The sequence below is a fragment of the Schistocerca serialis genome, chromosome 2 (assembly GCF_023864345.2).
Source record: "Schistocerca serialis cubense isolate TAMUIC-IGC-003099 chromosome 2, iqSchSeri2.2, whole genome shotgun sequence".
NCBI classification, from domain to species: Eukaryota; Metazoa; Arthropoda; class Insecta; order Orthoptera; family Acrididae; genus Schistocerca; species Schistocerca serialis.
Window position 1 is genome coordinate 132,111,904 of NC_064639.1, and position 16,214 is coordinate 132,128,117.

At 43.8% G+C, this 16,214-nt stretch overlaps 1 protein-coding gene across 1 annotated transcript in view; it reads right to left on the reverse strand.

Moving 5' to 3' along the window:
- Positions 1 to 16,214, reverse strand: part of LOC126456835 (protein quick-to-court) — a 332,255-nt gene that overhangs the window by 61,547 nt on the left and 254,494 nt on the right. Inside the window, exon 5 of the mRNA XM_050092640.1 lies at positions 3,618 to 4,147. Coding sequence (XP_049948597.1) covers positions 3,618 to 4,147 — 530 coding nt within the window. The remainder of the gene's footprint in view (positions 1 to 3,617; positions 4,148 to 16,214) is intronic.

Genomic DNA, 16,214 nt, shown 5'->3' on the forward strand with positions numbered 1-16,214 from the left:
GATGCAGCTCTCCATGCTCCTCTATCCTGTGCAAGCTGCTTCATCTCCCAGTAACTACTGCAACCTAAATCCTTCTGAATCTGCTTAGTGTATTCATCTCTTGGTCTCCCTCTACGATTTTTACCCTCCACGCTGCCCTCCAATACTAAATTGGTGATCCCTTGATGCCTCAGAGCATGTCCTACCAACCGATCCCTTCTTCTAGTCAAGTTGTGCCACAAACTCCTCTTCTCCCCAATCCTATTCAACACCTCCTCATTAGTTATGTGATCTACCCAACTAATCTTCAGCATTCTTCTGTAGCACCACATTTCAAAAGCTTCTATTCCCTTCTTGTCCACACTATTTATCGTCCATGTTTCAAATGGTTCAAATGGCTCTGAGCACTATGGGACTTAACATCTATGGTCATCAGTCCCCTAGAACTTAGAACTACTTAAACCTAACTAACCTAAGGACATCACACAACATCCAGTCATCACGAGGCAGAGAAAATCCCTGACCCCGCTGGGAATCGAACCCCGGAACGTCCATGTTTCACTTCCACACATGGCTACACTCCACACAAATACTTTCAGAAACGACTTTAAATATATACTCGATGTTAACAAATCTCTCTTCTTCAGAAACGCTTTCCTTGCCATTGCCAGTCTACATATAATATCCTCTCTACTTCGACCATCATCAGTTATTTTGCTCCCCAAATAGCAAAACTCCTTTACTACTTTAAGCGTCTCATTTCCTAATCTAATTCCCTCAGCATCACCCGACTTAATTCGACTACATGCCATTATCCTCGTTTTGCTTTTGTTGATGTTCATCTTATATCCTCCCTTCAAGACACTATCCATTCCGTTCAACTGCTCTTCCAAGTCCTTTGCTGTCTCTGACAGAATTACAATGTCATCGGCAAACCTCAAAGTTTTTATTTCTTTTCCATGGATTTTAACACCTACTTCGAATTTTTCTTTTGTTTCCTTCACTGTTTGCTCAATATACAGATTGAACAACATCGGGGAGAGGTTACAACCCTGTCTCACTCCCTTCCCAACCACTGCTTCTCTTTCGTGTCCCTCGACTCTTATTACTGCCATCTGGTTTCTGTTTCTGTAAATAGCCTTTCGCTCCCTGTATTTTACCCCTGCCACCTTCAGAATTTGAAAGAGAGTATTCCGGTCAACATCGTCAAAAGCTTGCTCTAAGTCTACAAATGCTAGAAACGTAGGTTTGTCTTTCCTTAATCTAGTTTCCAAGATAAGTCGTAGGGTCAGTATTGCCTCACGTGTTCCAATATTTCTACGGAATCCAAACTGATCTTCCCCGAGGTCGGCTTCTACCAGTTTTTCCATTCGTCTGTAAAGAATTCGCGTTAGTATTTTGCAGCTGTGACTTATTAAACTGATAGTTCGGTAATTTTCACATCTGTCAGCGCCTGCTTTCTTTGGGATTGGAATTATTATATTCTTCTTGAAGTCTGAGGGTATTTCGCCTGTCTCATATATCTTGCTCACCAGATGGTAGAGTTTTGTCAGGACTGGTACTCCCAAGGCTGTCAGTAGTTCTAATGGAATGTTGTCTACTCCCGGGGAGTAAGGCTACAGAATTAAGTTTACTTAAGAAAATAATGCGAAAAGGAATGCTGTGCTTGAAATTTACAAAGGGAGGAATCTCCACGGAGAATTTCGTAAGTATCATCAACTACGAAGATTACCAGACAAGGTCTTCGAATACACGTGAATGAGCAGAGGAGCATTCGACTATCTCGTCAATAAATTAAATACGAATGTTTTTTTTACATGATCAAGAACTTTTAACAGCCAATAAATGTGGGAGAATGACTATTACATGATTAACTACGCTAAATGCAAACATAAGCGCACAGATTGATGACAGATTTTTATATTTTTACAGACTCAGTTACGATTCTGTATACTAAGTTTTATGTATACTGTTTACACTGCATTGCTAAGTATATTTTTGAGGTCTTGACAAAGAACTTTATCTTCACACCTATCCCAGTATATCACACACATTTAATTCCTAATAAATTACATTGAACCATGAAATTTAACAGATATTTGATGGTGCGAACGTAATTCATCAGCAGTCAGTGTTAAGGCAAGCGTTTCAATTACTCTAAATAGTCTGTAAAAGCAAAGCTTACAAAATTTTTGAAAAGACAGTCAAACGTTTTGTGTAATGATTTGTCTCAAAGTTTGAAACAAAAAATATTAGGGAAATGTTTGGTGCACCTCATTTTCTGTTTATGATTTCAAGCATCATTCAAAGGGATGTAGAACGTTTCTCTGATCTACTTATTTCTTTTACACAAACACTTTCATAAAATATTTGACTCATTTCTTTCATTTTTTTATTTCAAGTTTTATTCAGACAGCATGATCTTACAGACTCCTCATTTGCCTTCCTAACGAACTTGATTCGAAGGAAGCCTTTTTGACATTTAAATACCGCACCAATGCATCTTTTTGTGTGCAAAATAGCTAGGTCTTGAACAGATGACATTTTTGACACTCCATTTACAGCAGCTTTTCGTGAAATATTTCAATTTTTCCTCAGCTTATTAATTAAGTTTTCGTTCATTACTGTGATTACTTTCCAGCAGTTAAATATTTTCATGCCAAACGACCTCATGCTGGTTACTTTTGATACCTCGTTTACCTGTTTCTCTCCCTTTGTTTGGCTATGAAAATTTGGGCAAACCCTCATGGTGTAAGTTATAGAGGGTCTTGTTTCCGCTCTGCTGACGCGTTTACAAAACTGTATCGAGTGTTAATCATATGATAAAACAGTCGTTTCTGCTTGCTGTAATTTCGAAAATTCGTCGTTTCGGTATCTTCAAACTCTCATAAGATACGACGATTTTTACTACCACTTGATTCCCGAAGCGCAGGAAACGTTCGAACGCGCCGCAAGCGACCCGTCTGCGGATATAACAACCAATATGTCAAGAATGAAAAGAGATATCATTCCTGTCTCAATTTTAAATACAATTTAGATGTATTGGTTACATTTCATACGCAGTAATGTATGGCCTTAAAATTAACTATACGGAAAGTCTATACAATTTGATTTTACCTCTGCAAATTCTTAAAAATTTCGTGCAGCCATGTACTCAATTTCGTGTAGCACAGTAGCAATGACGAATAACGAAAATAAATTCAGACCTTTATCGTTTAAAGATATCAAGCTATAGGTTGCGGAAGAATCAAATTTTTTCACCGAATAGTTTTCTTAAGATCGGATGTTAAGTAATTCATAGCTGCCATCCTGTCCGCTCCACTGCTTTGCCAAAAAGACACGTGGCTGTCGCTCTGTGTCGCGCGTGCTGCAGCGACACAGATGTCGTTCAGCGGTTGTTTTTTGTCGCCCGAAGCTGTCGCGCGCTGTCACTCGCTTCTGTCGCTCACATAGGACACGGCCTAAAGACGTGTCCATACGATCGTACTGGACTGTACTGGACACGGCTTGGCTCTCGCTCCACGAGAAACGATATCCAATGAGATTCAAGGGAAGGCGGAAGAATAGACTGGTGGAAAGTTTGCGTCAAGTTTATTGTTATGCTCGTACGGTAGTTGTGCAGGTGTGGTGCCACCGACCTGGAGTTGGTGTCGGAGAGGCGCTGCAGCAGGTCCTCGACCTTGTCGTTGTGGCGCTGCTTCATGTCCTGCACGTCGTCGACGTGCGCGCGCCGCAGCTCGGCCAGGCGGCGCTCGTACATGTTGACGATGCGCGTGCGCTCGCCCTCGCGGTCGTCCAGCTTGGCGGGCGAGCGGCCCAGCGAGAAGCCGGACGACGAGCCCACGTCCTCGAAGTGGCCCGAGTCGGCCAGCGAGCCGGGCAGCTCCGCCTTGTCCGCCTCCTCCTCGGCCGCCCCCGCGCCCCCTTTGGCGTCCCCGCAGGCGGCGCCGGTGGGCAGCGCGGGCGACGCCGACGCCGACGCCGTGTTGGCGGCGTCGGGCTCGTCGTCGCTGCTGTCGGCGCCGCACGGGGGCGGCGCGCCGCTCGCCACGTCCTCGGCCGCCTGCAGCGACGCCTTGAACAGCCGCAGCTCCACCACCTCCTTGGTCAGGCGCAGGATGTCGCGGTCCTTGCTCTCCAGGTCCTTCCTCGTCTCGTTCAGCAGCGCCTGCGCCACCACACAAATAACACCCGTCACCACAGTAGGATTAGCCGAAGGGGGATCGACAAGGTGACGGTCTAAAAACTCAACAAAAAAATTACAGAATACATTGAAGAATCATTTCCCAAAATACACTACTGGCCATTAAAATCGCTACAGAAAGAAGAAATGCAGATGATAAACTGGTATTCATTGGAGAAACATTTTATACTACAACTGACATGTGATTACTTTTTCACGCAATTTGGGAGCATAGATCCTGAGAAATCAGTACCCATAACAACCACCTCTGGCCGTAATAACGGCCTTGATACGCCTGGGCATTGAGTCAAACAGAGCTTGGATGGCGTGTACAGCTGCCCATGCCGCTTCAACACGATACCACAGTTAAATTTCGTGTCTGTAGCACGTCAATTTCGTGGTGTAGCAATTTTAATGGTCGGTAGTGTATATCCCATACACGATTCGCACTAGAATCCTGCAACCAACACCACCGACATTCTAATATACTCTACTTTTAGTTTGTTAAGAAGTGATGGCCTTGAGAGAGCCAGTCCTGACAAAACTCTACCATCTGGTGAGCAACATGTATGAGACAGGCGAAATTCCCTCAGACTTCAAGAAGAATATAATAATTCCGATCCCAAAGAAAGCAAGTCCTGACACATGTGAAAATTACCGAACAGTCAGTTTAATAAGCCACGGATGCAAAATACTAACCCGTATTCTCTACACACGAATGGAAAAACTGGTAGAAGCTGTCCTCGGAAAAGATCAGTTTGGATTCCGTAGAAATATTGGAACACGTGAGGCAATACTGACCCTACGACTTATCTTAGAAGCTAGATTAAGGAAAGGCAAACCTACGTTTCTAGCATTTGTAGACTTAGAGCAAGCTTTTGAAAATGTTGACCGGAATACTCTCTTTCAAATTCTAAAGGTGGCAGGGGTAAAATACATGGAGCGAAAAGCTATTTACAATTTGTACAGAAACCAGATGGCAGTTATAAGAGTCGAGGGGCACGAAAGGGAAGCAGTGGTTGGGAAGGGAGTGAGACAGGGTAGTAGCCAATCCCCGATGATATTCAATGTGTATATTGAGCATGCAGTAAAGGAAACAAAAGAAAAATTCGGAGTAGGTGTTAAAATCCATGGAGAAGAAATAAAAACTTTGAGGTTCGCCGATGACATTGTAATTCTGTCAGAGACAGCAAAGGACTTAGAAGGGCAGTTGAACGGAATCGACAGTGTCATGAAAGGAGGGTATAAGATGAACATCAACAAAAGCAAAACCAGGATAATGGAATGTAGTCGAATTGAGTCGGGTGATGCTGAGCGAATTAGATTAGGAAATCGGAGACTTAAAGTAGTAAAGGAGTTTTGCTATTTGGGGAGCAAAATAACTGATGATGGTCGAAGTAGAGAGGATATCAAATGTAGACTGGCAATGGCAAGGAAAGCGTTTCTGAAGAAGAGAAATTTGTTAACATGGAGTATTGATTTAAGTGTTAGGAAGTCGTTTCTGAAAGTATTTGTGTGGAGCATAGCCATGTATGGAAGTGAAACATGGACGATAACTAGTTTGGACAAGAAGAGAATAGAAGATTTTGAAATGTGGTGCTACAGAAGAATGCTGAAGATTAGATGGGTAGACCATATAACTAATGAGGAGGTATTGAATAAGATTGGGGAGAAGAGAAGTTTGTGGCACAACTTGACTAGAAGAAGGGATTGGTTGGTAGGACATGTTCTGAGGCATCAAGGGATCACAAATTTAGCATTGGAGGGCAGCGTGGAGGGTGAAAATCGTAGAGGGAGACCAAGAGATGAATACACTAAGCAGATTGAGAAGGATTTAGGTTGCAGTAGTTACTGGGAGATGAAGAAGCTTGCATGGGATAGAGTAGCATGGAGAGCTGCATCAAACCAGTCTCAGGACTGAAGACCACAACAACAACAAGAGTTAGAGAAGAAAGAAACATGCTGATAGTCAGCAGAAAGAGAAAACGGAACTGGATTGGACATTATTTGAGGAGGGACTGTTTATTGAAGGAAGGTTCAAAAATGGTTCAAACGGCTCTGAGCACTATGGGACTTAACATCTGTGGTCATCAGTCCCCTAGAACTTAGAACTACTTAAACCTAACTAACCTAAGGACATCACATACATCCATGCCCGAGGCAGCATTCGAACCTGCGACCGTAGCAGTCGCGCGGTTCCGGACTGTAGCGCCTAGAACCGTTTGGCCACTCCGCCCGGCTTTGATTTGCAGAGGCGAGCTAGAAGATCTACAAATCGTTAGTAAATGGTTGGTGTGGTAATCCAGTGGTGTGAAAGAGATCCTCCGTGAATGTTTCCTGTGAAAGATAGTGCAAGCTTTTTGTGTTTAAAACTTACACTAAGAAAAATGGTAAGTAGTAAATCTCGTTGCTGTCTAAACCACCCCGACAACTTTTGTTATGTGTGTAGGGAATTCACTGCAAAAGTCCAAAGCAAATCAATCACTGATTCGGTTAAGAACGCTTATAAATTGTATTTTGATTGTCCTGTTGGTGATCAAGATAAAAATTTCGCACCTCATATTGCTTGCATAACCGGTACTATAGCCTTAACCGAGTTGTTGAAAGAAAAACGCCAAGCCATGCCATTCGCTATTCCGATGGTTTGGTGTGAGCCTAAAGACCATTATTCAGACTACTTACTGACAAATATTTTGGGACATTCAAGCAAAACTAGACATAAAATAAAGTATCCAAATGTATCTTCAGTGCATCTGCCTGTGCCCCATGATGAGGGGTTGCCTGTTCCGTCTGTAACTTGAAAGCCACGGAACCAGACACCATGTCAAGTGAATCAGAAAGTACTGAACATATAAAAGAGTACTGCTCTCAACATCATGACACTTCGCCTCATCTCTTTAATGAAAAGGAATTGAACGATTTGGTCCGCGATCTAAAACTTTCGAAACAGCAAGCTGAACTCTTGGGGTCGAGACTGCAAGAACGGAATGTTCTAGCTTCAGGGACAAAAATTTCCATTTTTTGAACAAAAAGTGCTTACTTCGCTCAATATTTCGATATGCAGAATTCAATGTGTATATACAGCGATGTCAATGGTCTGATGATCCAGCTAGGATAAAAACATAATCCACAGGAGTGGCGACTATTTATTGACTCCAGTAAAACCAGCTAGAAAGCAGTACTACTGCATAATGGCAATGCATTTCCATCGGTACCTTTGGCTTTCGCAGTAGACAAGAAAGGAACATATAATGAAACCATCGCTTTGCTGCTAGAGGCAATCAAATACAAGGATCATGAATGGCAGCTTTGCTGTGATTTAAAAGTTGTTGCACTCAGGCCGGCCGCGGTGGTCTCGCGGTTCTAGGCGCGCAGTCCGGAACCGTGCGACTGCTACGGTCGCAGGTTCGAATCCTGCCTCGGGCATGGATGTGTGTGATGTCCTTAGGTTAGTTAGGTTTAAGTAGTTCTAAGTTCTAGGGGACTAATGACCACAGCAGTTGAGTCCCATAGTGCTCAGAGCCATTTGAACCATTTTTTTGTTGCACTCATAACAGGTTTACAGGCTGGGTTCACGAAATACTGCTGCTTTTTGTGCCTTTGGGACAGCCGTGGCACCAAGAACCACTATACAGTCAAGGAATGGTCTATAAGGAAGTCATATGTTCCTGGAAATGTATATGTGAAAAATACCCCATTGGTTGAGCCCGATAAAATCATTTTCCCGTCCCTTCATATCAAGTTGGGCCTTATCAAGAACTTTGTAAAAGCTCTGGATAAAGAAGCTGAGGCCTTCCATCACTTACACGAAAAGTTTCCCAAATTGAGCGAGGCAAAGCTGAAAGATGGTATATTTGCTGGACCACAAATAAGAAAATTGCTGAAAGATCCAACCTTTGATACCAAACTCACAGATATCCAATTAGCTGCTTGGTCTTCTTTTAAAGCAACTGTGAAGGGCTTTTTGGGTAACAGGAAAGACAAAAACTATGTTCCCATTGTGCATGATCTGTTGGACAACTATAAGAACATGGGGTGTAGAATGTCGCTTAAAATTCACTTTTTACATTTTCACCTTGATTTCTTCCCGGAAAATTTGGGAGCCGTAAGCGATGAGGCAAACGTCACCTGGCGAGGAATGACTGCTAGTCAGACCCAAGCAGGGAGCATGTGGTATCAATCAGCGTGCTGTCCGTATGTAGCATGGGGAAGGCGCACTATCTATCTCAGTTTGACCAAGGGCAGATTGTGATGGCCTAGATGCTGGGCACGAGCATTTCGGAAACTGTAAGACTTGTCGGGTGTTCGAGGATTGCTGTGGTGAGTGTCCTCAACATGTGGCGAAACTAAGGTGAAATCATGTCCAGACGTCGTGGGGATGGCCGGCCACCCTCATTAAAGATGTCGGATCGTAGGGTGGGTAGTCTGGTAAAACAGGGCAGGCGGCGAACTGTGGCGGAACTAACATTAGACTTTAATGGTGGGCAGATTACAAGTATGAACACACAGTACACGGAACACTGCTAACGATGGGCCTCCGCAGCTGACGACCCATGCATGTGCTAATCGCTACGGTCGCAGGTTCGAATCCTGCCTTGGGCATGGATGTGTGTGGTGTCCTTAGGCTAGTTAGGTTTAAGTAGTTCTAAGTTGTAGGGGACTGATGACCTCAGATGTTAAGTCCCATAGTGCTCAGAGCCATTTGAACCATTTGAGCATGTGCCAATGTTATCACCACAACATCGGCTAGTAAGACTGACATGGGCATGCGGCCATCAGCACTGGACACTGGCGCAGTGGCAGAGCGTTGCATAGTCTGGTGAACCCCAATACCTTTTATATCATGCCAATGGGAGGGCACGAATCCGTCATCTTCCAACAGCTCCTTGACACCTCCTCTGCGGGACGAAGACAAGCTGGCTCAATTATGTACTGGGAACCAACACGTGGGCGTCCGTGGTCCCAGTGGAGCTCGTGCAAGGCACCATGATGGCTAAGGAGTCTATACACTAGTTGCAGACCACGTACAGCCCTTCATGACGATCATGTTTCCCGACGGCAGTGGCATTTTTAGCAAGATAATGCGCCAAGTCACAAGGCCTGGAGGGTGACTGAGTCATTCGAGGTACACAGTGGCGAGTTCCAATTGACGTGCTGGCCCCCCCAACTCGCCCAATCTGAACCCTATCGAACACACCTGTGATGTGACTGAACATGGCATCAGAACTCATCGCCTCCCCCCCCCTCTCCTCCACAGTACGTAGTCTGCAACTCCCTCCAGTGACCTGCCAAGGCCTCACTGCTTCCATGTCACGATGCGTCGCTGCCGTAATCTGTGCCAAAGGTGGATGTACCGGCTATAAGGTAGGTGGTCATAATGTTTTAGTTGATCCGTGTGTGTTAATGGAAATTTACCGATACCATTTTTTTCAGGATTTTTTACTGGGCTTTTGTCAGCTGTGATGGATTTGCTTGATTTTTGCTTTAGTATTTGTTGTATTATGTCTTCATTACTGGGACAGTCATACATTTTGTTTGTCCTTGCACAATATCCCATAATTCTCATGGTTGTTCCGTTAGTTTCATGTTATTTCTGCAATTAAATGTGTATCGTGACGTCATGGTCGCCAGGCATGAAATTGCGGTGTCCGCCCTCTCGATGGTGCCAAGAGTCAAAGCCGACGGTTGGTACCACAATCTTCAGTTTCGGCCACTGTCCAGAATCAGGCATCTCAAGAGAAGTAGAGACGCCCTGCTGCTCCTGCTCGAAAACCGGAGTATCACGATCGAGGCATTGGTGGAAAAAGTGAAAATTAGTTATCGATCAGTTTCAAATATCTTTCACGGCACTGTGAACGAGACAAAGGTCGCCGCCTGCTGAATTTGGCGACTGGTCACTGAACCGAGGCAGCAGCTGAAATGTTGGAAGGCGTGTCAGGCCAAACCAGATGGCTTCTTTAGCTGCCTAATCGCCATAGACGAGAGCTGGGTGTATCATTATGAGTCCAAGAAAAAAGAGCAAAATAAGCAGTGGAAGCCTGTTGATTCACCACTGTCGAAAAACGCCAAGACCCGAGCAAGCTGATGCTGCACCTACTTTTGTGATTGGCATGATGAAGTGCTAACAGACTATGCTCGTAAGGAACAAGTGTCACAGAATCATTTTACTATAAAATCACTGATGATGTTATAGGAGGTTGTGAAGAAGACTTGTTGCGGGAAGCTGCCCAAAAGCGTGTTTCTGCTGCACTATAACACCCCACCCCACCCACCCCCCCACCCCCAAAATCCTGCATAGGAGCCAGTGATACATGCTGCTTCTTTGGGCTAGCCTATTTTGCCTCATTTTGGTATTCTCCTAACATGGATTATTCTTCTCAGACGGAGAAAACTTTGTGTGGCAGCCATTTCCAATATGACGATGAGGTGATTTTCAATTTGGTTCGTTTCCTGAACATTCAAAATACAAACTTCTAGAAGCAAAATCTCCGCCTAGTCACCCATTACTGGGGAAAAAATTTCTTGCACTGAGGGGTGAGTATGTAGAGAAGGACAGAGACCACATCCAGTTTCACAGTCGCAGGTTTTCTTTCTCCGAAGTGATAGTTAAAACTTTATTACAGTCTCCATTATCGTGGGGATAAATGGACGGCTGTTTCGTTATAAACGAGACTTACAGGAGTGAGCCAAAATATGGAATCACCACAAACACAACACATTATTGTGCCTAATACGCTGCAAGGAAACCTTTGGCATTCAAAACAGCCTCGAGTCGTCTCCGAATGGGTAAACACAGGTTTTCATCTACATTTACATCTATATTATGACGTGTGTGGCGGAAGGTACAGGGTGACACATAAAAATGGGAATGTTTGAAATGAGCAGTGGCAGCCATGGGCAGGTGGCAGCACTGCGTGTTCGCGACAGTTAGCGAGTAAACAGTCCGTCATTTCAGTAATCACGATCAGTGGAAAGGACAACAGCGTGCGTTAGCCACAAAAATGTTTTATAAAATCAATGATAGTATGGCAGCGGCGCAAAGGGAGGTTCGACGATTTCATAATTTACGACAGGCTCGTCCAAACTGTGCCCCTGGGGCGCCAGCGCCCGCGATCGCCCGCGGCCAGCGCCCCGGGCGAATTCGTATGTTGTTGCAGTGGCCGAGCCGAGTCGCTCAGCTGGCCGTGCGATCACCCAACCGCCCGGCGCGCCTACCATGCCCCTGTACGTGCGCTTCGTAAGGACGACACACCGCCGCGCCATGGACTCACACATCGCCAATTTAAAGAATTTCTGGCTGATATCGAAGCAGAACACCCGGACATCCCCCACCACACCGAAGTAAGATGGCTGAGCAGAGGAAAGGTGCTTCATCGGTTTTTCTCCTTGAGGGGTGAAATAAATACGTTTTTGGAAATGAAAGGACGTCCAGAAAAATTACTTCGTAATCCTAAGTGGGTGGCGAATTTGGCTTTTTTGAGTGACCTTACTGGTCATTTAAATACTTCGAACATTACTTATTTTGTGGGAAAAATTGTTGCGCGAGAAGAATTGTGGACACTTTCCTGCACTACACAGTGTTAAAGATGTGGATTTTTCAGATTATGTTCAAATCATCTGCGAATTACAAGAACAGTTTGAAAACAGATTTTTGGAGATAAGGAGCTTCAGCCGGCTTTAGATGTATTTGTTCGCCCGTTTTCCCTTCGGGCAGAGGATGTCTCACAAGCTGATTGACCTGCAGCGCCATATCCGCCTGAAGGACCGCTTTCTTGTGTGTAAAACTTTGGATGACTTTTACAGCTGTCTTCCACGAGAGAAATATCCTCTTTTGCACAAGCACGCGGCCAAAGTTCTCTCAATGTTTGGTTCCACGTATATTTGTGAGCGCTTTTTCTCTCTTTTAAAGCTTGCTAAAACTAAGAACCGTTCATTACTTGGCGATAAAAATTTGACTAATTCTTTGAGGTAAGCAGTCTCACGGAATATCGTACCCAACCCAGACAAAATCGTTTCCTCGAAAAAGAAAAACGTTTAAAATGTTAATTGTCTCCTTTAACAATGTTGACTGTAAGAATTAAAGAGCTTTATAACCTTAATTCTATTTTTAATAAGTTTTCAAACTTGATCAGTTAAAATTATTACGTACGAAACTGCAAACTAAGGATCCGATTTCTAAACTCTGAAAAGGGATACAAAAAGCTGTACCACGAAGTATAACAAAAAATACTTAGTTGTAACTACTAACAGTAAGAATGAGACTCTATATCCCTCACATAAAATTAATTCTAAAATAGAATATTTTGTTTACGTTAGACGTGACCGTGGGGCAGTCCAGCGCAGAGCAGTGCTGTGCGGTCTCACTCGCTCCGCAGCTCTCTCTCTCTCTCTCTCTCTCTCTCTCTCTCTCTCCTATGGCGACACTAGCGACACACGGTCGCGGACGGGGCGCTGAACTACACTGTCTTGCGCCCGCGGGGAGTTGGATGAGCCTGATTTAGGACGTCATGATGCCGTTCCGTCGAAACACGTGATAAAATGCTAGATCAATAACTCTGAAGAGACTGGGTCTGCCCTGAAGAAGAAACCAACACGAGGACCAGGAAGTTTGCATTCTCCAGCGAACATTGATGTCTGTCTTACGGAGCCCACGGCGTTCAATTCGTAAGTAAGCAGCGGTGGTTGGAATGTCCCAGGAGAGTGTTCGCAGAATTCTTCATCTTGATTTAAAATATCATCCGTACAAACTGCAGATGGTGCAACAACTACTGTGAAAACACATATCTTAATGACGTGCATGAGCGCCCTTTACGTGCATGAGCGCCCTTTACACGCTAGTAAAGCGACAGTATGGTGTGGGGTTTCATCACATGGGATTATCGGGCCGTATTTTTTCGCAAATGAACAAGGAAACACAATAACTCTCACTGCCGACCGTTACGTCGAGATGTTACGAACTTCCGTTACACCTGCCCTGAACAACTTTCCAAACGCTCAAGTAGCCTGGTTTCAACAGGACGGAGTGACATCACAACACTGCACGGCAATTAATGACTTGACATGTGTGCGAGAATTGTTTGGCAACCGTGTGATCAGCGATACGGTAACATTCCCTGCCCCCTAGATCACCAGATTTATCCGTTTGTGATTTATTCTTGTGGGGCTACCTCAAGAGCAAGAACGCTGGACGAGTTAAAACAGAGAATTCGGGATGCAATACACAGTATCCCAGGTGAGGTATTGCAGCGGTCAATGAGGAATCCCAAAGCAGATTTCACGAATGTAATCGTACAGGAGGACGCCATCTAAAGGACGTAATTTAAAAAAAAAATGATGAATGCTATCAATGTTTCGTAAATGGCGAAGTTGTAAGGTTTCAATTACTATGAATGCAATTTGTTTCCTTCACCACTTGTAGTTTTATTGGAATGTGGAAATGTTCCCGTTTTTCATAGTCACTCTGTACTTTGTGAACCAGCGTCGCTTGCCCCATTTTCTTGCTCCAGTCACGAACGGTTCGCAGGAAGAACAACTGCCGATAAGCCTCTGTATGGGGCCGAATCTCTCTAATCACATCAAGATAATTTAAACTTCTCTGTTGGTCATACTCTGCTGTACATATGGTTTTCTAACATTTTGTTAAAGTCACTTGTCAATTCACGTATTTCCTCCTCAGATCCTTAGAACACTTTTAGTGCAGTATTTCGCCAATTCATCTTCTGTAAACTCGTATTTTATCTCTGTACTTAAATTGTTTACAAAAGTTGTTCATATGAATTCAAAAACATGTCTACCATTTGCCCTGTTAATGCACATGCCATTGCTACAACATTTCCTCGTAAGTAAAACTTACCATTAAACTTACAGTAGTTGAACGATAAGACAAACTTTAGCAATCCTATAAATACATCTGTTTCCACTTCAGATATTGTTCTGTGCTGAAGTAAGTTGTTTTCTGTAATTTTTATGTTTTCTCAACCGGCATTAATGCATACCAATCAATTATGTTTAATCAAGCCAACTTTGCACCCTTTGTTAACTTGCACTTTTTTATCAGTGTACCAGCTCTGTAGTATTTTGAACATAAAAGGTCTTACCCACACCTATACCATTTATGAAGCATCTCACTTAACTGTTTAATTAGTTTTGCTTCAGGTCCCCTTATCCTGTGCCTTATTGGTCTCCCAACCATGAGCCTTTATTCAACAGTCGAGGTATGGAGCTTCCACGTTAGTTACAGTAAGGTTTTCTATTTCTTTTTCGGTAAAGCCCTGTTTGAAACCTGCTGGTATAGTCATATTTTCCTTCTACAGCCCTATCAATTTTACCAACATAATCATCTTGTTTCATAATGATGGCGGTGTTCCACTTGTCACCTTCATTAAACAAGTTACATAAGACAGAATTAAACAACACTTCTTTTTCTTACAGCCTCAGAGTAACTTATTTTAACACTTTCACTTCACTATTCGCTTTCACAATTGATAATTCATTTTTTAATTATTTTATTTGACTTACATACTAAATTACACAGTTCCTCTCTCAACATTTTTTAACTATTTGCTGGGGAATCTTGTACCAACCTTCCTGCAAAATAGTGGCCAGTTCAAGAAAGTATGATGGAAGTGGGTGAGTATCATGCACTCTTCTCTCCAAAGTAGACCATAAAGGCTCAATATATTGAGATCTGGTGCCCAGGGGGAGTATGACAATTCATCCTCATGCTCGTAAAACCAGCCCTGGACGATGCCAGCTGTGTGAACAACCTTTTCGTCTTGGAACACAGCACTCCCACTGGGAGACAAACACTGTACAACGGGATGTAGCTTATTAGCCAGAATGGCCACATAAACCTTGTCAGTAATGCAACCTTGCAGAGTAAGCAAGTGGCCCATGGAATACACAATATGGCTGCCAACATCATCACCAAACCCCCCACCATGTTTCACTCTTGGGACATAAATTCATCCCGAAGTTGGAAAAAGTGCGAAACAAATCTCATCCAACCAAATGACATTGTTCCACTGCTCCGAAGTCCAGGTTTTAAGACTTCCAAGTTTTCCTTTTATGGGCATTTCCATCGTCATTGATGAGTACTTTCAGAATTCCAGCTTTCCCAGCAATTCCTTGCTTATGGGTCCTTGCAGAGTAAGCAAGTGGCCCATGGAATACACAATATGGCTGCCAACATCAGCACCGAACCCACCACCCTGTTTCACTTTTGGGACATAAATTCATCCCGAAGTTGGAAAAAGTGCGAAACAAATCTCATCCGACCAAATGACATTGTTCCACTGCTCCGAAGGCCAGGTTTTAAGGCTTCCAAGTTTTCCTTTTATGGGCATTTCCATCGTCATTGATGAGTACTTTCAGAATTCCAGCTTTCCCAGCAATTCCTTGCTTATGGGGCTCCCTTTGTGTTTCCTTGAGCCGGCCGGAGTGGCCGAGCGGTTCTAGGCGCTACAGTCTGGAACCGCACGACTGGTACGGTCGCAGGTTCGAATCCTACCTCGGGCATGGATGTGTGTGATGTCCTTAGGATAGTTAGGTTTCAGTAGTTCTAAGTTCTAGGGGACTGATGACCTCAGAAGTTAAGTCCCATAGTACTCAGAGCCATTTTTGTTTCCTTGATGCTGATGTGGTTCACGAGTGCAACATTTAGTTTGTAAGGTGGCAGCTTGAATGAATGTTAATTTCGCACCTTACACGAGATTTTTATGAATACATCACAAGTAGATGGATATATCACCTGACATACTTTAGTGATAGTGAGCAAATTTGCCTATCAAAATGCACAATAGGTAATGCCAATGGGGATGACACTCGATTCAATGGTATTAACACACCGAATCCAAATCCTGCATGTCAGTGAGCAAAAGGTGAAAAAAGCTGCTGGAAGAAACGCTTTAGTTTGGGCACAGACGCGAGTTGCGCCGTCACGGCCTGCATACAACGAAAGCGCTGCCTGCGACGCAGAAATTCTTTGGAAAACTGCGTTGCGGAATTGCCGGATAGATACAAACAGGCCAGAGACGCAGTTAAAAAGAGAGTT